This window comes from Aethalodelphis obliquidens, unplaced genomic scaffold, assembly GCF_003676395.1.
Source record: "Aethalodelphis obliquidens isolate GAN/ISIS:26980383/991018 unplaced genomic scaffold, ASM367639v1 scaffold15, whole genome shotgun sequence".
Lineage (NCBI taxonomy): Eukaryota > Metazoa > Chordata > Mammalia > Artiodactyla > Delphinidae > Aethalodelphis > Aethalodelphis obliquidens.
The window spans coordinates 10,664,132-10,689,753 of NW_020837959.1; the positions used below are offsets into that span (position 1 = coordinate 10,664,132).

Consider the following 25,622-nt stretch of genomic DNA (forward strand, 5'->3'; position numbering starts at 1 on the left):
CTGGTAAAAGAGTGTGTTTCTAGTTTGAATTTTCTTTGCTGGCTACTGAAACTTAGGTAACTTCTTCCATACCTCTAGCTGCTTATAATGCCAGTGGCGCCCTTTGATTTTATCCAATGTGAAACCCAGTGTAGATAGTTCAAGAAGGCAGTGTTAGCCCAGACTGGAACTCTACTTGGTCTGCCGTTTTGATGGTCCCCATCCTGCCTCAGTTTACTTCAGTAGGAAGTATTATCAGTACATATCCTTAGCTGGCATAAGGCACACACGGAGGTACAGAACATTTAGTGAGTGTCTGCACAGGCAAGCATGCAGGAGAGGGGAGTGGATGGAGTTATTTGCATGTATAAATGTAAAAGTATATGGCTCTTCTCTCTAGAAAAATACCTATATTTATTGATGGAGGATCTGGATTTTGGGATCAAGATATAGAAATGGACATAAAACATAATGTCAACTGAAAAAATCTTTTTATGCACTGCAATATGTTTTTTTTGATGGTCACTACTGATTTGAAACGAAAGGTTGCTGTTTATCCTGAAACTGGTATAGTCCAAATGGGATGTCTCCAGTGTCATACATTCCGTCTTTTGATTTTAAGTGCAAGTTTGTGCAAAGATGAGCCTGAATGTGTGTGAGGGTGAGCATGCGAGCATGGTTGGAGCTGAAGGCAGGTAATGAGAGGGAGGGAGTGACCCACTTAATACTGTTACCTACTTTCGAAAGTCCTGGGATTTTTAGGTGCTTTTACTGCCAGTGAAAAGTGTAAGCCACACTTCTCACACTGATGTCACCGGTTCACCACTGAAAACCAATTTTGTTCTTTTTTTTTTGTAGGGGGTACTGTTTAACATTTAGAACCTTCATAATGTTTCAACATTCTTTCTCCCCTAAGTACTTTTGCATTACAGGCATCAAAACTTCACTCCTTATGTAAGTAACAAGGCCAGGTTTAGATATAACCTCCAGGATGGATTTATAAATGCAACTTTCCCCCCATCCTCTTAAAAAGAGGCAAACGGTATTATTGCAAATAACCTTTAAGATAATTAACTGACAATGCTGCAACTAGCATAAAATCTTCCTTCAGGCGACACCTAATTTAAGTGTTACTGGCACAAAGTGGAGACAGATTGTGCATCACCACTGCAATATTTACATAGCAGAAACCCACAGAGCAGGAAACGCGAGGCTCAATGATGCACTAAATTAGGAACAACCATACTCCAGTGTTAATTTGCTTTCTATTCTATCCAAATCTCAGGTCCAGAAATTGGTACTAACACATATACAACCTCCCACTCTTAAATGACTAAACCGGAGATTTTTGTACTTTTTTCTCCCCAAATTAAAATAACTTGAAATTTATTTCTTCTCTCCAAAAGAGCCATTTGATCAAACTGTGTTTATTTCATTACAACTTGCTCTCATTCTGATCTAAAATTATTTTCATATGAATGCTGCATCGGGTCTGTAGAGTAAAACTAAACAGACTTCTGTTTTCTCAAAGGCTGCCAATATAGTTTATGAAAAGAATAAAATGAGAAACTTGAGATCCAGTGAGTGAAATATTTAGGAACGTGGAAGGGCAAATTTACCTTAAGTGAATTTCTCAGTGATAAATGTTGTCCCCCCTAAGCCCACACATATCCTCCTCCTCAAAATACGAGTTTTTAAAAACCACTCAAACAGTATCTATTTTTTCATTCTTCCCCACAGTATCTTAAACGCCAGATTCACCAATGTTTCAAGGCATTAACAAAACATTTACCTTTCCTAACTGTTGATGTTCTTTAAAGGCAGCAATCAGTTCTTCAGCCCACTTAAGTTTTTCAGGGGAAGGAGAAAACTGCTCCTGGACCACTGCAATTTGGTTAGGGTGTATCACCTGCTTACCTACAGAAAGATTAATAACACCGGAAACACAAAACAACAAACACATGTTCAAACAAAATGTCTCAACCACGCCAGTCTCCTGAATGCCTTACAGTCTGTATGTAAAATAACTAATTATTTTTAGAACTTTTTAAAAAGAAAATAACACAATCAGGCAGGCTTTTCCAGAATACCCCATAAGAACAAATACAACAATGGGAGTAATTGTGTTTCCGATCCTATAGAAATGCCATCTTAGAGCAGATAATCTCTCATTTTTAGTTACAGGTGGATTGACCAGGCAGCTCGTTGAATAACTGCTTGGCTGGAACTTTAAAAGGATAATGTCTGCAAATTAAAGTGATTATTTTGAGTTAAAGTAGAAAAAAATTACATGTTAATTCTTTCCAATTCTGCAAGTTGTCTTTTGCTTATTCTGTACCATTACCCCATCTTCCATGATTTCTTTTAAAAGTGGTCTGTTGGTTTTCATAAAGCTTACAGAAGCAGACATTACAACTATATTAATATCAATAGTGTCTTACAATAATACATTCAATTTTCTTTCTTTCAGATGAACTTAGTGTATCCCTTCTAACCACTAATAGAAAATTGGATTTCAATGAAAAAAATTTTATTCAGTATAGTAAAACAGAAGGCAGATTTGAACACTGTGATCTCTAGATTACTCCATTTAAAAATGTTTAAATAAAAAATTACATAAAGTTTCCCTAACCAAAAAAAACCCCCTCAGATTTTCCCTTTTTGCTTATGGAATGAAGATTGGATATTTCTCCTTTATACAGATGCTTAGACACCCCAGAAGAAATCTTATTTCTGTAGTAACGGTTTTAAAAAAGCTTTAAAAAGGAATCTTAAATTAAAACATTATACAAAGATAAGAGTCACAGGATTCTATGAAATCATGTAGTCATTAAAAAAACAATTTAACAATCAGGGAAGAGTGGAATCTAATCAGGTCATTGATAAAATGCAACATACTTTAATGTTATAATAATGATGAGATTATATTTTATTATATGATAAAATTACAGACATATTTGGTTCTTTAAAAATGAATGTACACTTAATGATAATTTACTCTGCTAAGTATATTTGTTGGCATATCAATTTGCTTTGCTTTTGAAATAGCTGCTTTAACATATAGCCAGTACAAATTATATCCTTGATGTTTTATTAAAGGTGCATTCCTGTTACTGTCATTATTCTGTCAAATAGAAAAAAGAACAATGTTTCTAAAAAAATTTTTTTACTATTTCATGAAAAAGAGTTTAAGTAAATAAATATAACAATATCTTTTCTTTACAGTAGCATAATTAAAACATCCTCATGTTGCTATTTCATTATCTGTCAGCATACTAATAAAACATTAAAATCTTATATAAATAAAGATGCTTTAAATTATTTGAGGAATAATTTCTGGGAACAAATAACATCAATGATGACAAATGAGACTTTTTTCAATAGTAGATATTGAAATTATATTTAAGCAATCTAACAGTTGTTACAATATTATTAATAAAGGATGTCAGTTCCGGTAGTCATTTTGTACTAATCGTTAGTCCTGAATTTTATAATTTATGTACATAATTTACACTAATGTGTAAAAAGCCAGATTTCATGGGAACTTCTTGGTACAGACACTATAAATTGAGAAGCAAACATAAACTATTTACAATGCTGTGAAACTAATGATGGCTTTTAAGTAGCCATATTTTGGTACTGAGGCTAATTTTAAGATATGTGTTAGGTTTTAGAAATTTATGAACCTCCATATGTGAAGTTATCTTTCGTCAAATCTTATATATCCCAACAACTGAACATCAGACTTTAATGCCATGTGGGAGCAAAGCAAATATTTTATACAGAAGAGCTGTTATTGACAAGTTACTGAGAGGGTGCAAAATTGGAAGACATTAAAATTTATGACCATGAAATCCTTTTTACAGTACCACTTGATATATCGTGCTTTAAATCAATACCTGTCAAATCTTTTAGGTAACTGTATGATGGTGTCATTTTTGTCTTCTACAAAAGACTGCAAAAAAGAAGAAAACCTATAGTGCTTCATATTTATAATCTTTCTTCTCAGCATGTAGTACTAGAATAACTGTGATGACTAAGTAGGCTGTTAAAGCTTTATTCTAAGATTTATTTTTGGTTTCTTTTTATAAAAATAATTCCTAAAGTTAATAGTCATTTATACAGCCAATGCATTGATTTAAAATCAATTTACATGGATTGTGGCCTCATGAAACAATGAATACAGAAAAGAAACTGTAACCAGCTGTTTGTTACATGGCTAAGTTTCAAAAAACCTACAACTCATTAAAAAATATCTAATTTTTAAAAGTCGAGAAAATCCTTATTAGCACAGATCCTTATCAGTGTTATGGATAACATAATACTTTATTGAATTTTAAAACTTTCAACCACTTGCTTCAGATAGGGTGTGTAGCTCTCCTTCTTTCTTCCCCTCCTTCCTTCCTTCCCCTTTCTTTCCTTCCTTCTTTCCTTCCTTTTCTCCCTTCTTGCGCAAAGCCCCAAGTATGGCAATTAAATGACAAATAATTAGGACAAGCAGATCGTGAGTGGTCTAAAATACTCATTAAAGCATTTATTGTTTAAAAATACTACAAATAATCTATCTTATTATCAGACTAATTACCTTTTCTTGGTGTATAGAAATATAATTGGGACAATAAAGACCTTTCTAAAAATTGCAAAATGGCTCTGAAGTTTAGCTTCCTCCTTTACTGACTAGTTCACTTGAATATATAACGGGCACTGTACCCTCCGTGCCTCCTCATCCTCTCCCCTCTCCCTCCCACTTCCATTTTGTTTCTGATTTAATACTCCCTGTTGTTGAGAAACAATAGTGCCAAGTCCGTAAGCTCCTCATGCTGAGTTGGGCACAGTCTAGAAATTTAAATCTGATTTGCAATAACTTGTCTTCTACGATTGAATTAGGGACCAATTTAATTCAGTCCCGTCTCTTGGAGAAACTCTCAAACTCCCTTATAAGTTCTGGAGCAAACATTTACCCCAGAGGAAGCAGAGGACACCCAGGTTATCCTGAGTGATGGTGAGAGAGGCCCCCATCAATTTAGTGTTTTCTATTTTTTATTGTATTAGTGCCCATTTCAGAGCAACATCTGGCTGCTTGGCAGCCAAAGCCACATATTTTAGACCAACAACATCGGGGTCTGTTAGATAGATTTCATGGAGTTTTTCTCCAACTTTTCCATTTGGGCCACATCCTAACAGGTCATTGGAAGGAGGCAGGTGTCACAGGCACAGAGACAAGGACAACGCCAGGGATTCAGTGGAGGGACTCTTTCTTTCTCAGTCACTACTAAATGTAGGGAGGATTCATTTATTAATAGTTCAGATGATTGAGAAATATTTCTCTATAATAGATATTTATTTATTTATTTAACAAATTGGGGGAATCACATTTTAACTCTTTATGTTAAAGACACAAACACAAAGAGCATTATTTAATTCTACTATAACACTAAAATGGTTTTTCAATTTTACTTTGGGTTAAATTAACATCCACGAAGGTATCTTTTACACTGAAGGTCACTTTATGAAATGTTTCTTTCATTAACCTCTAAATGAACACATTGCAAAAATATTTACAAAAGGAATAGCATGGATGCTTGTCTCTTTTCCTTATTTTTTGGGTGCATCTCTGATCAGGATATCCTTAGAACTTGCAGCAGGAGAACAAATAAGAATAAAAGAGCTTATGGTGTTTTTTACCCATGGTTGTGTACGTGTGTGTGTGTGTGTGTGTGTGCGCAACTGCTGACATGTGTTTGTGTACAGAATCGTATTGTGGTTTTTCAAAAAATAGATTTCTGTTGCAAAAATACAATTTTCGGTTGCTCCCTGGGCTCCTGGGTATCTGAGTGACTGGGCACACCAATCAACAGATATCTGCCTGTTCTCCAGGACAGGATTTCGAGGACCCGCTGATCTTAGTGCCAGTCAATGCCCATAGGTGTCACCAGGTGCACAGACACTTACTGGGGGATGGGAGAGTAAGGAGGGGCTTGAAGTGCCAGAAGAATAAAAAGCTAGTTATGACTTTAAAAAAAAAAACAAAGAAGATACCACTAAATTTTTTTCAGAAATAAATTAATATTTTGAATATCTGAGGAAATTTTTTTCTCCCCATCAACTCAAATTCTATGGCAGTTCCCTCAAAAACACTTCTAAAATGGCCTCATCCCTCCCCTCGTGTCAGCAAAAACTGCAACAAAATACTTAAGAGGACAGAAAAAACTGGTAAGTAATATTAGAAGAAACTAAAACGAGTGCTTTATTTTTTGACTTGTGGAGCCAAAGACAAACATGATAATTTGTTTGGCAGGTTCTGGTCCTGGATAACTTTTTCATGTTTCAAATAATGGAATAAGTATATGAGACACCTGGCTACATTAGAAACACCAGTTCCTGGTTAAATTTCTGTTTTTCTGGAATGTTTGCTTAATCTAGATACTGCTTTCTAAGATATTATCAAGAATCATACCAGTAAATCCCATTGCAGCTCCTTCTCTCGACTGCTTGAGAAGCCCCTCTCCATCCTGGAAGTCGATGTACACCAGGTCTATGGCCTGCAGACCAAAGGCCTTTGCTACAACAATAATCTTTTGTCGGGCGTAGAGAATATCTTGGGTTTCCTTACTACTTGTTGCACCTGAAAACAGAACGTTGACCGAGAAAGGAGACGTTAACTTTGGAAACTGGACCTAGATATCTATTATAAAAACGCCGTTTGTAAAGACATCTCTGTTTTCCTGGGGATTTCTCCCTAGCGAAATGATGATTCAAATATAAATGAAGAGAGGGCTATGTGGAGGCAGAGTTAAATCCCACATGTGTCTCTTTATCTTGCAAGGCATCTTTTCGTGTAGTTACTTGCACGTGCATTAAGAAAAGCCCCCCTTCCCTATCTCAGGAGCTAGACACAAATGACTTGATAGGTCACAAAGGACTCCTGGTGTATTTTTTCCTTCTTGCCTTTGCTCAGAAAGTGTCAGTCCAAAGATAGCACCATAAAAGGTAGCCAAACAGCTGTGCGTGGAAATAGTTAACTTCCGTCACTGAGCACAGAATTCGTGTGCTGTGGTTGTAATGCCATGTCATAACAGGTTCTGAGCCAAATACTGCAGCTTCAGGGTGTGGAAGGGGAACTTGGGGGAACGCAAGGACGCTGATTTTGAGGGAGGCAGAAAGTGTCCACTGAGCTGCTGGATACACAAAAGTCTCCTGGAAAGACTGGTTCCTCTTTTTCCCCCAGGAGTGGGGTAACTGTTTATATTTGGACCATATCACTGCTCAGGGAAAGCTCTTGCATTCAGGTCACTGGGAGTGGTGCTCTGAAAACACTTTGTGGCCTTGGCCTCTTTTCTAGATGCACTCACAGCCTCTAGTTAGTTATACATGCACCAGACCAAAGACATAGTGCCCAAGGGATGGGGAAGATCGGTGAAAACAAGCATACTATCTCAATAAATATTTCATAATAAAGGGGTTCTGAAATATATTTTAGGGGGAATTTAAGATCTATTTAAAGTTTTTACATACTTCATTTAATGTAGAAAATGATTCATCAAAGCAATGTGAAACTGCCTTAAATTTGTGTTAGAAGCCTAGATAGCCATCTGGCTGATGGGAAAACAACACATTTAAGCAACAGAGAGGCTGTTCACATAATGTAGTTATTATGAACACAGTAGACGTCATATATGCCTGAACATGTCTGAGGCTACGACAGGCTTTTTATTAGTTATTTTATAAATGAACGGAAGTGATGATGTAGTGTTCTGGAAGAAGGACAGCTATGAGGTGCCCTAAATTATCAGAAAGTATTGCCCATTCAGCTGGAAAACCATTGTCATGGTCGGCAAATATATATTGTCATGTAAATGCCCATTCTTGAAGGGGCAAAGAAAAAATATATACACATATGCACAGAGAGAATGAGAAGAGAAACATGTCTTTGACACCTATGCTGGCGCGAAAGTCTTCTCCTCCAAAAACGACTGCATCTAGAAAAAGACCCACTTGAGGCCCGTTCTTTAGTGCTTCTTCACACACTGCCTGTAAAAGAGCAGAACAGAACCAGAGCTCACAGAAATGCACCCATTAGAGAGAAGCAGCATGGTATATTTTAGTAACAGAAAGGTCCACCTCTTAACACAGTTTAGCTGAAAGCAGTCCTGAAAATGCAGCCCCAATTCACCCCTTTCAAAAGGTATTTAATATTGTCCAAAGTAAGTATGTTGCATATATTTGCTTTGCTTAATGGATTATATTAATATAGTTAGTAGCATATATTAATACATTTATAATGTTCAAGTTTTAGTTCATCCAATCTTTAGAGAAACTTTCAAGTTAACTCATTTTGATTGGACTGTAAGTTATTTCTGTTCTTCCAAAATTTGTTTTTGCTTTAAGAGACCCTCCAACAATAAACATAAAACCACAGGAGAAAAGGAAAGAATTTAAAAATCAAACTAATTGGATTATTTGCATTGGGATCAAGATTTCTTAGTAAATGGTCTCAGGATTAAAGACCAACAATACAAAAATCTACAACTCCAGAGGGGAAAATAAAAATGCAATAAGTCATCCAAGATGTATGAATAAGCAACTTGGACATTTCTCTGTGAAATTAAAGATGAATAACAGTCATCTTAGACAGGACTGTGATGCTGCAAAGGTGGAGAGAAAGCATGCTAACATATGTGGGTGGGGAGGACATGAGGAACCGGTGAGGACACTGTTGATTAATTTCAGGGGCTGTGAGTGCTTCTAAGTGTATTATGAATAAAATGGCAAAGCAGCGCTTAAAATGAAATCACTGTATGAATCTAGTTGCATCTAAGAAATATGCGTTGACTATATTCTCAGAATTCTAGGGCAGGCTGGAAGGATTTGTGCTTAGTGGTGTAAACATGCTGATCACGAGGCCTGAAGCAGCTCCCCAAACATTTGCACTCTGCCCCTCCTGCATAGGCCAGTAGGTCTCTCAAAGTTTCCTCTCGGAGCCTTTGCTCACATATTATCTCTCCAGTACAGTTCAACTATCTGTTTTTGTTTTTAGGTATTTCTTCTCTCCTGCCCTTGGTCATGGGGTACTACAGTGATGATGTTCACAGGTCAGGTGGAACATGAGGCATATTTTGGAAAACAATTTAAATGGCCACTGATAAAGAGGAAGAAACAAGCTAGCTATGAATTCGTTAAGGCAAATAGTTTAATGCAGCCATACAATGGTGACAATGCTTGGCTCAGCTAATCTTCCTGAATGTATATTAGGAAATATTTTATGTTCTAATGTGGCCAACTGAAATAATATAGTACAAATTAGTGTGTATACTAACTCAAAAATAGTAATCTTATGTATTAGACATTATAGATTATGTTGCTACAAAGAGGCCTGATAATTTCCCAATAAAAGGCAATTGTTACAAAAGAATAATTGAAAGTTAATTCGTAAGGGTGACAAATGTTCATGTACGTTTATTCGATAAATGTAATAATTCACAGCAAAAATTTATATAGTGATTATTTAATTAAAATTAATGCCAGGAATATATAAATATTTCATTTAAATATTTAGGACGAGGAAGTTTTTCCTTGCTACTGCGTCTATTTCTTTGTTTTCTAAGATGCTCACAGCCTGGTTTTGGTTATTACAGATAATAAATGGTGCTCAAGGTTTACTTTGCTTATAAATCTTTCTAGAAAAATATTTTAAGCAGATGTTAAAATTGAAAACAAAAGTTCTCTTTAGGTAATAAATAAAATACTAACTTACTAGCCACATTATGGTTTCCTTACCTTAAAATTGAGCAAACCCATTGCAGTTTCCACAAAAGGGATTAAATTCATAGGTTGTTCAAGTTTTCGGCCTTGTAAGTAGAATGAAAATTTGTCTGAAAACTAGAATAAAAAGTGTCATAGGTGACTAGTGGGGGAAAAAAAATGTACAATCATTGAACTGTAGAATAGAAGTAGTATTTAAGTCTTTGACCTGAGGAAGTAATATCCCAGCCTCTTTCATCCACACAAAGAATAAAAAAAAAAAAAAAAAAAAAAAACGGAAAAAACAGAGGAAAGACCAAAGAGAAAAGGTAACAAAGTTCCCAGCAAACTAAATAGTAAAACCTCAAGCATTAAAAATTGTTTTTTTTTCTGAAGGCGCAATTTGAGGCCTAGGACTTAAGAGGTGGAAGGAGAGATTCTCAAGTTTAAATGCTTTCCTTGAAAAGGTTTTTACTTAAGGCCTCTCGCCTTCCCTTCGTTCAGTGCATGTGGCAGGCCCCTAAAACAATGAAGGCTTGCTCTACCTGCCATTCTGGTTTTGTTTCGGACCCTGCACAGACATCGGTGTAACTGTTCAGAAGCCTTCTACGTGGAATCCATATTATTCATTATAGCAACACTACCCTTTGTTCGGAGGTTTTTCTTCATAATTTTTTAGCTTACCTAGGAAGACCTTAAAAAGGAAGTTTAATTCTTTGAAGACCAAAGCTCGCCAATTTTTTCCATGAGACCAGTTCACAGCTAGCTCTGTGCTGCCAGTGGGGTAGCCCAAATTCCAAAATCTATCATCTGGAAACATACAAAAGCTCTTGCACAGATCTCCCCCCCACCCCTTTCAAAGGAGAAAAAAAAAACCCACCACACTCTAAATTGTAAATCTATTATGTCTATCTAGATCTAATAAGATGTGGGGAGATAAAAAAAAACACACAGGTACGAAAAAACTATTTTTGTAAATAAAGATAAAAACATATATATCCATTTTAAATTTAAGGAATATTCAGCCATTAATGGATATCAAAGGAAAAGGGAATTTTAATCATCTCTCCATTCAGTCTCAGTTGGGTAAATCATATCTAAGAGATTTGCATAAATATAAACCATCAAAGACTTTTCATCTTCAAAGGGGGTTTCAAGACCCTATAAGCTTTGTACTGTAATCATCGCAGGTCACCACCCTGCAGGAATAGGGCTGCTATGGCAACATAAAAAAACTAATGCTTAAGGCTTAGCATAATATTCTGACTAATAGAAAGGAAACTCATTTTAAAGGCTGGCAGCCTATTTACCAGAAGCAGGATTAGAGGTGTTATTTCCCCTTTTAGCTGCCCCCCCCACTGCCCGTGCAGCACCTCCCTCCCCAACCAAAAAAAATCTAATCACTGGGATCTTTAAAAAGCTTTTGAGCGATTTGCAGTAACTTTACAATTAGGCTAAAATAAATCACAGCTTTCAGTAATGAAGAATTATTCCCAGTTGCTCCCGCTGCCCCTCCCTTCCTCGACACCATGATCATCGCCTCCTTAGCAACTTTACAAGGGAAGGAATAACTCAACCAAAATAGCAAGAAGGAAGAGAAGGCTACAGTTTCAGGGGACAAAATGTATAGTATTCCACGAAAATGAAAATAAAACCTAACTTATGGCACATTTAATCTAGAAAACGGGTGGTAAAATATTAGTGATTTTGGTGTTACCTGTGCACTGGAGGAATTTTGTTTTTCTTGTTAAAAAAAGGAAAACTTGCAATGTTACTTGCCCCATTCTTTGTGATAATGGTTATAACCCCAAAAACTGTAGAGCTGAAAACTAGGTAAATCCTTTACAATATCCTTTACAACAGGGAATATCCCTGTTCCTAGTGTGAAAAATCTCTAACGCCTTTTGTTTTTAAGGCAATAGGGGCATATTTAAAAATTAAACATTCTAGCCCATCCTCCTCCTCCTCCTCCCCTTCTTTCTTAAAAAATTGCATTAAGTACTAACACAAAAGGTAACTAGTGGAGAAGTTTCAATTAATTTTTTCAAAAGGAGACGATTAAATGTTTCCGGCCTGGTAAAGTGTTCATTTCAGGGAGGTGGAGGGGACTGGGGGCGTGGGGGGAGGAAAAGAAGGGGGAAAATCACAAAGAGATTGGGGAGGAGATGAAGTAGCAGGGCTCAGCAATTCTTTCAATTCCAGTGCACACCCAATAGTGTGTTGGAAGAATGCACCCTGTTCGGGATTTGTGGGAGAATTGTCCCACGACAAAGGAGGCCGAGTCACGCTTGTTATAGTCCAATAAGCCGTGCCAGTCAAACAAGAACCCACACTAGCGACAAAAGGCCAGCAAGAGATTCTCACACAAAAGAAAACAAGGAAGCCCATCTTTCAGTTGTGCATCAGGCTCTGGGTTTTATGCTTCACATAAATACAAACGGAGAGGAAAAAATAAACAGCCCAAAAGACTTCTGTTAACTAGAAATCCTATTTAGATTTCGGTATGTTCCTCACATCCAAGGATTTAAAACAGCGAACAGAGGCCTTAGCTGAAGGCCGGGGTGAGCACTCCCCTCTCAAATGAGGGGTAATAACGGTGATAAACAGGCACTAACTATGAAACCAAAAGGGAACAGTGACTTCAGATTCCATTTCAATCAACTTAAGACACATTCAAATGGGGCAGGAACTCTTGAGAACATTAACCTGCTATCACTAGGATCTCCCAGCTCCTGAGGGGTGACCTTGCTGAGAAGAGCTCCAGTTTTGAAAGTAAATATGGGACCTTGAACGAAGGTCTTCAGGAAGACACCAATGCAGAGCTGATGGACAGAAAAATAATGGTAGCTACATGTGTAATTCTAAATTTTCTAGTAGCTACATTAAAAGAGTAAGATGAAACAGATGGTGAATTTAATTTTAATAAGAGGTTTATTCAACCCAATATATCTGAAATATTATCATTTCAACATGTAACCAACATAAAAATTATTGAGATAATTTGCATTCTTTTTTCGGGGGAGGGTGCTATGAAGTCTTCAAAGTCCCGTGTATCTTACAGCGCATCTCAATTTGGACTGGCCACATTTCAAGTGCTCCCTAGCCACATGTGGCAGGCAGCCATGGCACTGGAAAGCACAGAGCCAACATAGCTACATACACGGAAAAGGTGAGCAATGTATTTGGGTGCCACAACTAGAACTCGGCGTATTGCTACAGTTGTAGCCATAGACTTAGGGATCACCCTAGATGTGGCATCAAAATCACCACTGTCCACACGCCCTTACCATGCCTCCAGCGCCTGGGTGCCACGGGCCCTCCTCTCAGGAGTGGCACAGTGGAACCGTACTGTATTCGGCAGAGATCTGCAGAATCACTGCAGCCCCTAAATAAAACCTAGCCTCACCCTCCAACCTCCACCCCACTTTAACAATTAAAACAATCATAGTATAATTAGGCCCATTTCAAAGTTTTCTTAAGTAATTTGACATGCCAAGGGTTTATTGGCTGAAAAGTCTGTCATGAAACAAACACACCTGTCAGCAATTTAAAAAGGATGAACTAGAAAACTGTTCAGGAAATAATATCTGTGCTAATTAAAACCACTAGTTAAAAGCTTCCTGTCTTTTCCTATAGTTGCCCCAAGGAGTGACCTTTTCCTCTCCTCCTCTAGGTTCATTTTTTCCTTTGCAGCTAATGTGCTTTCACTGTCTCTGATGACTTCAAATGAATCTGCCTAAGAGGTATGCAAATCACTGCTCTTCCAGGTGGAGGGTTAGGGCCTGGCCAGGTGTAGTCTCAGGTAAGCTGGTTTCCAGGGGCTGCTCTGGAGGAGGCTGTTCTGTCTAAACCACAGATCTGTTAAGGCAGCAGAAGCATCATTTCAAGTGCAGAGCTGTTCCAGTGAACACTTAGGCAAAGCCAGGTTCTCCTTGTGTGCAGGAAATGGTCTTTGGGACCTGCTCCTTTTTCTCAGTTCCCTTTCTCTCGGCTCTGTGTATGCATTTTCAAAACCTGCAGCACCCAAATCCTTCCTTTCTGCTACTCCTTGTTAGCCTCTCCTGAGTCTTTAATTAAAGCAAAGCATGAGCTACTCACCCACTGGATTTCTTCAGGATCTTCTACCTTCGGGAGCATCAGGCTGGAAGGAAGGACCCGGGACCGCAGGAGGGCCTGCAGGTCTTCTTCGGCCAGACCACTGGACACTGAGTTGATTCTTACACACTTTTCAGTTGGGCCCAGATCAAAGTCTTCAAGAGTTTTTACTATTCTCAATCGAGCTTCATCCTATGAGTGTAGATAAAATGTAACTCCTAAGTTTATTTATCATTGAGAAGAAACACAATCAAACTGTCTGTGAAACTCTTATGTGGATGGAGAGTCTGAGCACCATTACGATGTCTACTATGTCCACCAAATAACTGGTATTTGAAATGAATTGTCCAGTCCGATGGGCAAGTGACTGATTTCCAGACTTCACTCGAGATGACTATAGCAGAGATGAAAGCCATTGTAATGCACGTTGGTGAAACTCTAAATAGTGGTCTCAGGACTTCCCTGGTAACACACTGGTTAAGAATCTGCCTGCCACTGCAGGGGACATGGGTTTGATCCCTGGTCCGGGAAGATCCCACATGCCGCGGAGCCACTAAGCCCGTGTGCCACAACTACTGAGCCTGCACTCTAGAGCCTGTGAGCCACAACTACTGAAGCCTGTGCGCCTAGAGCCTGTGCTCCGCAACAAGAGAAGCCTGTGCACTGCAACGAAGAGTAGCCCCCGCTCGCCACAACTAGAGAAAGCCTGTGTGCAGCCACGAAGACCTAACGCAGCCAAAAATAAATTAATAAATTTATAAATAAATAAATAGTGTGCTCATTTTGCGCATTAGCATTACTTTCCCATTGGAAAGGTAAAATAACTAATAGGTAACATTTATTGAGCATTTACTAAGCACCAGGCATGGTACTAAGTGCTCTACCTGCATTTTCTCATTGAATAAATACAAGAAACTAGATAATTTATGGATTAATGGTAGTCTTGACTGCCAGCATATTCACATTAGGGAAAAAAATAAGGATTTGTTTTTCTCTTTCCACATGCGTCATGCTTTTTTTATTCACTTAAAAATTTTTTTGCAACTGAGTTGAATCTTAACATTCAATTAAGAAGGCACTCACAGGAAAATGACACTTCACACTACAAAAAAGCTCTAGCTTATTCAGATGGAAGGCAATAATATCACCAAGAAATCCCTTCATGAAGTGGTGGACAAATACATTTTTTTCTTTGATTTGGCAGGCTTTGCTCCACAGTTAAGAAAAGCTGAAAGGTTGAAAGTCTGATTCAGTATTTGAATTGTCCCCAGAAAAACTATATAAAACCAAACATGTTATTTATTGGCTTTGCGTTGGGGTGATGAAGCGGGGACAGGGGTTGGGGAGAGAGGAGTGCACTTGGGGCGTGGGGGCAGGAATCAAGGGAAAGAAAGCCCTTGAGGTCATTACTTCCTGCCAATTTCAGTTTCAAAACCAAATTCCTCCAACTTGCCAACAGCCCTCAACAAATTCTCATGGTCAGAATGAACACTTATCAAAAGTAGTTTCATTTGGGAAGGGTTTTTATGATACTAATAAAACTTTAAAGCTTCTCACTGTTGATGAATGTAGTTTGAAAAAAAAGGTCTTAACAATATATGGCCATTTGGATAGCAGTTGTTATCTAGGAAAATAATAAACCAAAGCAGAGAGAAAAAATAATTATTTGAGCCAATATTGAGTTGAAGTCCAATCAAGGAGACAAGCCAAGACAGTAGATTTAAACCAGGCGGATGTAGGTCTATGACTGGGTAGAAGCAGGGAAGGCCTCCAAATGGGGTCTGAGTTAAGCAGTGTGAGGAAACCAGGTTAGAGTTGTCAAGTCGGATGGACGCAGAGTACATAGGAGCAGTCTGAGACAGCTCTGTGGAGTCCTGATTTACTGAGCTCTGACTGCCAATAATTATGCCAAGCTTAGACAAAAGCAAGAGAGAGCTCATGCCAGCTAAAGTGAGGAAGGATGCAGCCAACAGTGGCTTGGTTCCACACCTTGCTGTGGGCTGTCCCACAGCAATAAAATGCATCCACTTGCTCTGTCATGCCCTCTCGCTGCAGCCACAGGATAGGAAGATCCTGAAGGTGAAGGTCAGAAGTCAACTCATCAACTCAGTAGTATGTTTCCAAGGCCATCAACAGCTGTCGAGAGAAATGCTTCCTGTGTGTATCTAGATCCATAGCCTCAAAGAACCCAAGATGTGCTATGCTCCATGCAGCCTGGCACAGCTACAAACCCGGGATGGCTTCAGCTCAGAAAAGTTTCAACTTCCAGGTTTCCTTTCAAGGGCAGGTCGGGCTTGTAAAGGGTCTGCTGGGACAAAGTGTATGGGAAATGGAAGGGAACTAACTAGATCATTTGGGCTGAAGTGCATTTTAAAACTTGAGTTATTTGAGGGACTTTCCTGGTGGCGCAGTGGTTAAGAATCCTCCTGTCAATGCAGCGGACACGGGGTCGAGCCCTGGTCCGGGAAGATCCCACATGCCGTGGAGCAACTAAGTCTGCGAACCACAACTACTGAGCCCGCGTGCCTAGAGCCCAAGCTCCACAGCAAGAGAAGTCACCGCAATGGGAAGCCTGCGCACTGCAACAAAGAGTAGCCCCTGCTCGCCGGAACTAGAGAAAGCCCGCGCACAGCAACGAAGACCCAACACAGCCAAGAATAATTAAATAAGTAAATAAATTTATTAAAAAAACCCCAAAAAACTTGAGTTATTTGAATCATCACCTCCATCCTCTAGTTTAATCTGCATGTGCGCTCAAGGACGCAGGATCCCTGGCAACATCAGCTTCCTAAATTGTTCATGTTGGTGTCAAACAAAATCTGACCTCTAAGCTGTTTAGTTGTGTCACTTGGATTCGAAGGGGACTGTTTGTTCAAAGCTCATGTTCTAAACCTGTTTGTGATTTTTATCTAAAGTCAGATTGCCATGGTTTCAGCACATTCCGGTTTACTTAGTAAAATTCAGCCCTTGTGAAATTGGCTGCAAATGAAGTACCCCATTCCAATTTTAGGCATAATCTGATTAGTACTTTTCATGCTGTAATAATGAGCAGTGAATACTCAGCATTTTATTAGACTTTTTTTCCTCTTTCTGGCTCAGAATTAAAACCAAGCTCTTTCCACTTCATCATTCTGTACCTTTCCAAAAAAAGATGATGGCTTTGGAGTTATATTGCCATACAACACCCTTATTAACAGGCTGTTGCTTGTGACAATTTACATAAGTGAAGTGTGCATCCCTCTGCTGTGTATCCCAAAATATCCAACAACTTCACTGAATTTACACCAACCAACAAGCATGTTGATTTTTTTTTCTTTTTGGTATTTTAATGGTGAAATATGTTACTATGCTAGCAAACACACCCATGCCATCTGTTGGGTGAGAGGAAGGCAGTTTCTAAGAACAATTAAATTTAGTTCTGGGTCTTCAGCTAGAGAGAGCCACAGTCCACCAGTTGTGAAAAGAAAGAAATTCTGTTCATGCTGTTCTCTCTCTATCACAGGCCTTACGTCTTGCTACCGTGTCTCTTACATCTCTCTCATCTCCATCACCTCGCTCCCTTCACACTTTCATTCTCTTTTTCTTTGGCTCTTGTTTGGCCCTGACCATCCTTCCAAGTGCCATCTCATTAGGGGGATTAGTAAGACTCGGCCTGGCAGACACCACCTTCTCAGAAGGGCTATCCAGGTGATCTGCTGAGATTATTGGGAGGTAAATGCTCCCTGGAGAAAGAAGGAAAAGGAAATGAAGGCAAAAAGAGGCCACTCAAAAACAACTGTTTTTGGGGGGTGGGGTGGTCTTACATTCTGGAAGCAAAACAGGTTGTTCAAAATGGAGTTTAGAAGGAACTGCACTCTAAATGTGTTAACACTGCAGGACAGCCTTGGTAAGCATTTCTCAGTGTAGGATGAACTTGTCCTCCTAAAATCTGACAACCTGAAAAGAGGGAATAATGAATGTAAGGCCTTCCTCAACAGTTACATGAGATTTTTGCAGAGACTAATTACCTTTGTGTGTTTGTAGCATGTTTGATTCCAGAGGTGGGCTCTGCAAAGGCCACAAAGAAAGTTGGCACAGGTCAGACTCTTCACAGGCCCTGGTCCTAAAAGGTGGTATTACCAAAGTTCCCACATTCAACTGATACTTCGTGCCATGGGCTGCTCAGTGCAGTGGACCGGTGGCTAATAAACTTGTCCTTATACATAAGCCACCGTATTATGTGACTCTGGGCCAGGAACCAAGGCGTGCTATGATTTCAGAGACCGGATTCTTATCACCTGGGGAAGAGACATGCTCTGCTGACGTAAGAAAGCGGATAAATCAACCATCACCGAGACCTGCAGACTCTGAAATTAAAGGAGAAAATATGCGTGCCGTTGGTTCAATTGGCACCCATTAAAGCTAATAACTAATCAGCCTTGCAAGTTTCTAGCCCAGAATGATCAAATCTGCAAAGAAAACAACATCCGTCCACTTTTACACTCCAGTGGAAGAGGTGGTCCCTCGCGGCGGGGCGGCACAGTCTCGCCATCTGGAGAATAAATCGAGTGTGAAGTACAGTATAGTTTGGGACCAAGCTCCGTGGCAGCAGCTCAGCAGTCAGTTCATTAGTTCCAAACTTCCAGGGATTAGAGCGACATCAATTCTACTGTCGGATAGGAAGAGACAGACAGGATACGAGATTCAAGGAGGATTGTGACAACCAGGAGGAGCCCCTTGGGCTTATTTATAAAACTACAAAGTATAAACATACCCAAATAAGTGTCTTAAATAATAGCATTATTACAGTTTCATAACATCTGAATTAACACCTTCCTCTTCTTCCACCTCCACCCCGAAACCCTGTATGTTAATAACATATAATGTTTTCAGATGAAGTCGCCAAGACGACCCTGAATGCAACAGGAGCAGTGAGAAAGCTGTGCGGCCGAAACAAGACTTGGGAGTTAAGAAGTATGGAATATTTTCTAGGCTCTGGGGAGATGCATAACCTCTGTGATTTTTAAAAATGAGCAATTACTATTTTCATCCTACAAAAGGCAAATTGCCATGCCAATACTCAAAAACACTAGTGAATTCTGTCTTTTCTGAATTTGTCCATCTCACCTCACTTTGATTTCATCTGATTCATAAAATGATGTCATAAGCATGGATTGGAATGGGCAAAAGGCCCTGATATTGTCATCTATATAAAATTATTTTTTTTGAAAATTTTGAGATCGTTTGGTTTAAAATAAAAAGTTCTGATGTATTGTTCCATTTAAGGATCTCCCTTTTCATATAAGTTCTTTTTATACACTAATATTAAAAAACAGAAGTGCTTGTGACAAAGTCATCATTAGAAAATTACTGTATTTTTCTTACAAATGTATAAAATGTATTATAATCACAGAGACTGCTGTAGTTACTGCATTAGAAAAAAAGCCAAATTCTCACTGATTATTACAACCTGGTAGTGTTTCTTTAGGTAAGATGGTAGTGTTGAGTTTTCTAACCCCCAAAAATCTTGGTTTGCCTGTTTTTTTTTTAACCTTTTTTTTTTTTTTTTTTGGCTGCACCATGTGTGGCATGCGGGATCTTAGTTCTCAGACCAGGGATTGAACCCACGCCCCCCTGCAATGGAAGCACAGAGTTTTAACCACTGGACCACCAGGGAAGCCCCTTGGTTTGCCTGTTTTTTTTTTTTTTTTTTCGTTACGTGGGCCTCTCACTGTTGTGGCCTCTCCCGTTGCGGAGCACAGGCTCCGGACGCGCAGGCTCAGCGGCCATGGCTCACGGGCCCAGCCGCTCCGCGGCATGTGGGATCTTCCCGGACCGGGGCACGAACCCGTGTCCCCTGCATCGGCAGGCGGACTCTCAACCACTGCGCCACCAGGGAAGCCCGGTTTGCCTGTTTTTGAAAAAAGAAAATCTACAGCAATATTGAACATACCATGAGTTAACTGGTTAAAATTTCATTCATCAATAACACCAAAAGCACTGGTAACAAAAGAAAAAATAAATTGAACTTCATGAAAAATTTAAAATGTTGTGCATCAAAAGATACTTTCAACAGAGTAAAAAGGCAACCCACAGAATGGGAGAAAATATTTGCAAATCATATGTCTGATAAAGGAATATATATTCAGAACATATATAGAACTTCTCAAACTCAGCACCAAAAAAACAAACACCACAATTCAAAAATGGGCAGAGGACTTGAACAGACATTTCTCCTAAGAAGATATAAAAATGGACAATGAGCACATGAAAAGATGTTCAGTATCATTAATCATTAGGGAAATGCAAGTCAAAACTACGAGACACCACTTAACACCCATTAGGATGGCTACTGTCAGAAAAACAGAAAAAAACAAGGGTTGGAGAGGATGTGGAGAAATTGGAACCCTTGTGCACTGTTGGTGGGAATGTAAAATGGTGCAGCCGCTATAGAAAATAGCATGGCAGTTCCTCAAAAAATTAAAAATAGGACTTCTCTGGTGGCGCAGTGGTTAAGAATCCGCCTGCCTGTGCAGGGGACATGGGTTCGAGCCCTGGTCAGGGAAGATCCCACATGCCGCGGAGCAACTAAGCCCGTGCGCTGCAACTACTGAGCCTGCGCTCTAGAGCCCGCGTGCCACAACTACTGAAGTCCGCGCGCCTAGAGCCCGTGCTCCATAACAAGGGAAGGCACCTCAATGAGAAGCCCGCGCACCACAACAAAGAGTAGCCCTGCTCGCCGCAACTAGAGAAAGCCTGAGCAGCAACGAAGACCCAACGCAGCCAAAATAAATAAATAAGTAAAATAAATTTATTTAAAAAATTAAAAATAGAATTAACATATGATGCAGCAATTCCACTTCTGGGTATATACCCAAAAGCGCTGAAAGCAGGTCTCGAAGAAATTATTTGTACACCCATTTTTATAGCAGCATTATTCACAATAGCTAAAATGTGGAAGTAAACCAAGTGTCCACTGACAGAAGAATGGATAAGCAAAATGTGTTAAATATGTGCAATGGAATATTGTTCAGGTTTAAAAAGGAAGGAAATTCTGACACATGCTACAACATGGATAAACCTGCTGTGCTAAGTGAAGACATTATGCTAAGTGAAATAAGCCAGTTACAAAAGGACAACAATGTGAATATATTTAATAACCACTTAATGGTACACTTAAAAATGGCTAAGATGGTAAACTTTATATTTTATCACAATAAAATTGAGGAAAATGTTCATTTATTGATTTCATCCCATAAGTTATTACACTCTAGGCATTCTGTTTACTCTGAAACTGTAGATTTTGGTAGAGCAAAGTTTCTGATATGCTGATTATGAAAGATCCTTTAAAACACAGGTTTATTAAAATGCCAAATCAGCTTTCATTCAAAGGACTAAGAAGGCTCAGGATGTGTATGGGTGGATACACTGGCATACAAGTACAAGTAGCTCTTTGAGTCTCTGTTTTCAGTTCTTTTGGGTATATACCTAGGAGTAGAATTGCTGGGCCATTTAGTAATTCTATGTTTAGCTTTTTGAAGAACTGCCAAACTGTTTTCCAAAGTGGTTGTACCACATTTTACATTTCCCACCAACACTGTTATCAGAGTTCCAAATTTTTCCACACTCTTGCCAACACTTGTTATTTTTCATTTTATTTGTTTTTGATAATAGCCATCCCAGTAGATGTGATATGGTATCTCGTTGTGGTTTTGATTTGCATTTCTCTAATGATTAATGATGCTGAGCATCTTTTTATGTGCTTACTGGCCATCAGTATACAGATCTTCCTTGACTTATGATGGAGTCATGTCCCGATAAACACACTGTAAGCTGAAAATATAATAAGCTGAAAATGCATTTATACACCTAACCTACTGAACATTATAGCTCAGCCTAGCCTACCTTAAATGTGCTCTGAACACATATTAGCTTACAATTGCGCAAAGTCATCTAAACATGAATATCTCACGTAATTTATTTACTGTCCTAAATGTGAAAAACTGAATGGTTGTCTGGGTAGAGACTGATTGCCAGTGCATCGATTGTTGACCCTCGTGATCACATTGCTGATGGGAGCTGTGGTTCACTGCTGCTGCCCAGCATCACGAGACAGGATCGGACCACATATCACTAGACCAAGAAAAGACCAAAATTCAGTACTCAAAGTATGGTTTCTACTGAATGCGTACTGCTTTCGCACCATCATAAAGCTGAACCATTGTAAGTCAGGGACCATCTGTACCTTCTTTGGAGAAATGTCTATTCTAGTCCTAAATTTAAAAAAAAATGGGTTGTTTGTCTTTTGGTTGTTGGGTTATGAGTGTTCTTTATATATTCTAGATATTTAATCCGTATCAGATATATATGATTCACAAATATTTTCTCCCCTTCTGTAGGTTGTCATTTCACTTTTTTTTTTTTGGCCACACCATGCAGCTCGTGGCATCTTAGTTCCCCAACCAGGGATTGAACCTGCATCCTCGGCAATGAAAGCACAGAGTCTTAACCACTGAACCACTGGGGAATTCCCTATCATTTCACTTTCTTTTTTTTTTTTTTTATGTGCAAATGATGTGACCAACAAGGGCTTTATTTCCAAAATATATAAACAGCTCATACAACTCAATAATAAAAATCCAAACCCAATCAAAAAAATGGGCAGAAGATCTACATAGACATTTCTTTAAAAAAGACATACAGATGGCCAAAAAGCACATGAAAATATGCTCAAAAATTATTAGAGGAATGCAAACCAAAATTACAATGATGTATCACCCCACACCCATCAGAATGGCTATCATCAGAAAGTCTACAAATAATAAATGCTGGAGAGGGTGTAGGAATGTAAATTAGTTACAGCCACTGTGGAAAACAGTATGGAGGTTCCTTTAAAAACTAAAAATAGAGTTACCATATGATCCAGCAATCCCACTCCTGGGCATATATCTAGAGAAAATCATGATTTGAAAAGATACATGCACCCCAATGTTCACTGCAGCGCTGTTAACAATAGCCAAGACATGGAAGCAACCTAAATGTCCATGGACACATGAATGGATAACAAAGATGTGGTACATATATACAATGGAATATTACTCATCCATAAAAAAAGCATGAAATAATGCCATTTGCAGCAACATGGATGGACCTAGAGATTATCATACTAAGTGAAGCCAGGCAGAGAAAGACAAATGTTATATCACTTATATGTGGAATCTAAAAAATAGTACAAATGAACTTGTTTACAAAACAGAAGCAGACTCAGAAACACAGAAAACAAACTTATGGGTACCAAAGGGGGGCGGGTGGGTGCATAAATTGGGAGTATGGGGTTAACAGATGCACACTACTATATATAAAACAGATAAACAACAAGGTCCTACTGCATAGCACAGGGAACTATATTCAATACCTTATAAGAAATTATAATGGAAAAGAATAGAAAAAATATAGATATATACATATGTATGTATAACCAAATCACTTTGTCGTACACCTGAAACTAACGCAATATTGTAAATCAGCTATACCTCAATGAAAAAAATAATAATCTCTCTTCAAATCTAAAAACAAAACAAAACAGGTTTAGTGGAAGTAAGTATGAAAGAGCAGCAATGGTAGGAGGCTGTGGTCAGAGCAGAGTATTGGCTCTCACAGGTGGTGCAGATGATATCCAAGGAGTTTGTGGCTAAAGGGGGGTGAAGGTAAAGGTCATTGTTTGGAGTCGTGGTCAAGGAATTGTGAGGTTATGGTTGCTTATCCACACGATGCCTAATTATCTCTCAACATGAGGACCAGGAAATGAGGTGGAGAGGAAGACTCAGTGGCAAAGCCCCCATTGGATGCAGGAGAGTAACTGGGAAGCTGGTCACACAGCCCCACCCCAGGCTTTCCCAGGACCCCCCCACCCCTCCTTCTCCCAGTTCTTGCTAGCTCACATCTAACCCCACTCTAACCTACTTTTCCTTCCAAATTCAGAAATCGGGGGAAAAAAAGCAAAGAAAAATGCCCTACTGTTTCCCAGCAGCACCTCACATACATGCCTTGGGTGCCTACTAAGCACCCAAGCCATGTAAATAATACGAAGAGGCTAAAACACTCCTCCTGTCCCAACACCTTGCAATACAGGTGAACAGATAAAAACATGGGTACAAACACTACATACTAATGTCACTGAAGCAGTGTGACATTAAATATTTATGTATATGACACTCCTCCACAAATAGCAAATGTGAAATAAAAGACAGTCAACAGATAACTTTTATCTTGGTGTCATTTCTTTTTTTTTTTTTTTTAACATCGTCATTGGAGTATAATTGCTTTACAATGGTGTGTTAGTTTCTGCTTTATAACAAAGTGAATCAGTTATACATATACATATGTTCCCATATCTCTTCCCTCTTGCGTCTCCCTCCCTCCCACCCTCCCTATCCCACCCCTCCAGGCGGTCACAAAGCACCGAGCTGATATCCCTGTGCCAAGATTTCAAAAATCTTTAAACATTTTATTAACTTTGAAGAAGGAATAAGAATAGCTCCTTTAGAAACTAGACACACTGAAGCACTGATCTATTCACAGAGCTTCTACACAGATGAAGAAGTTTATATCAAATGGACAAAAAATAGTACAGAAGACCTATACACAGAAAGATTGAGAAAAATCCATCTCTAGAAAGCAGGTCAGATGAACTCAAAGACCTCACTGAGGGCTTCCCTGGTGGCGCAGTGGTTGGGAGTCCGCCTGCCGATGCAGGGGACACGGGTTCGTGCCCCGCTCTGGGAGGATCCCACATGCCACAGAGCGGCTGGGCCCGTGAGCCATGTCCGCTGAGCCTGCGCGTCCGGAGCCTGTGCCCCGCAGCGGGAGAGGCCACAACAGCGAGAGGCCCGCGCACCGCAAAAAATACCTCACTGAATGTAGGAGAATCACTAGGAAGTCACGTAAAGCCTTCTGCTGGGGCATAAAGGTAGGAACCAGTCCATGTAGTCAAGAGAACACTCTTTTTCCTCCTTATCTAAATGCTTGCCTCCAGTCTGGGTTCACGGAAAGGTCCTGATTATTCGAACTGGTTGTCAATCAAGGTTCCCTTCATTTTCGCTTTCTTGGCTTCCGGTTCAGCCAGCTCCTGCAGCCGCCTCTTACTCATGCCTTTGCGCTCCAGCTGCTTCTCAATCACCTTGGCATTCTGCGCATACGAGTCAGCAACTTCTCTAGCCTCAATCTCCTCTTCCTCTTCATCAATAGTAGACACAGTGACAGAGCTGAACTTGCCCATGTCTTTAGTCCGTTTCGTCATCATCACTTTCTTAGGAGGCTCTTTGTTTCTGAGTATATATGTTCGTCTTCCCAAAACCCTGGCCAAACTTGACTACTGCTCCATCCACAATGAAGGTCACAGGAGCATTCTTCGGTTGGGACTGGTAGAAGAGTGGCAGCCCGCACTTTGCACATTTCTTCCTGTAATGTCGTTCAATGCCTTCAGGCCTCCGAATATACATAGTCTCCTCGTCTTCTGTGTTACAAAACTTGTGGGCATGTTTGGCAGCATCAATCACACGGGACCGATCCCGGCGCCTCACGGGCAATTCTCCAACTGACAGTCCAGCACCAGGACCATCTGGCCGCACAAACAGTAGTAGACGTGAAGGGGCTTCTCGCCGTCGTAATACTCCTCGCGATCCCGGGTATCGGAGCAGACTACGGACCGGGAAACTACTTTAGGCATAGCTCAGAGCAGCACCGGAAATTATAAAGGCAAAAGTAAGAGTCACGCGGAAATGACGTCATTCACCTCATTTCACTCCTTTTTTTTTTTTTTTTTTTTG

At 39.4% G+C, this 25,622-nt stretch overlaps 1 protein-coding gene and 1 pseudogene across 8 annotated transcripts in view; both read right to left on the reverse strand.

The window, feature by feature from the left end:
• The window catches only part of CLYBL (citramalyl-CoA lyase), a 255,557-nt gene that overhangs the window by 29,211 nt on the left and 200,724 nt on the right, over positions 1-25,622 (reverse strand). For 7 of the 8 annotated variants that reach the window (XR_003434655.1, XR_003434656.1, XM_027115903.1 and 4 more), the window contains exons 3-7: positions 13,819-14,007; positions 9,757-9,858; positions 7,917-8,010; positions 6,437-6,604; positions 1,772-1,896 (exon numbers count right to left, since the gene is read on the reverse strand). Coding sequence is in view for 6 of the 8 variants with exons in the window: in XM_027115903.1 (XP_026971704.1) it covers positions 1,772-1,896; positions 6,437-6,604; positions 7,917-8,010; positions 9,757-9,858; positions 13,819-14,007 (678 nt within the window). In the remaining 2 variants the exon portion in view is untranslated. The remainder of the gene's footprint in view (positions 1-1,771; positions 1,897-6,436; positions 6,605-7,916; positions 8,011-9,756; positions 9,859-13,818; positions 14,008-25,622) is intronic. The other variant, XM_027115905.1, reaches the window with a different exon arrangement.
• Positions 24,630-25,590, reverse strand: LOC113625398 (UPF0428 protein CXorf56 pseudogene; annotated as a pseudogene).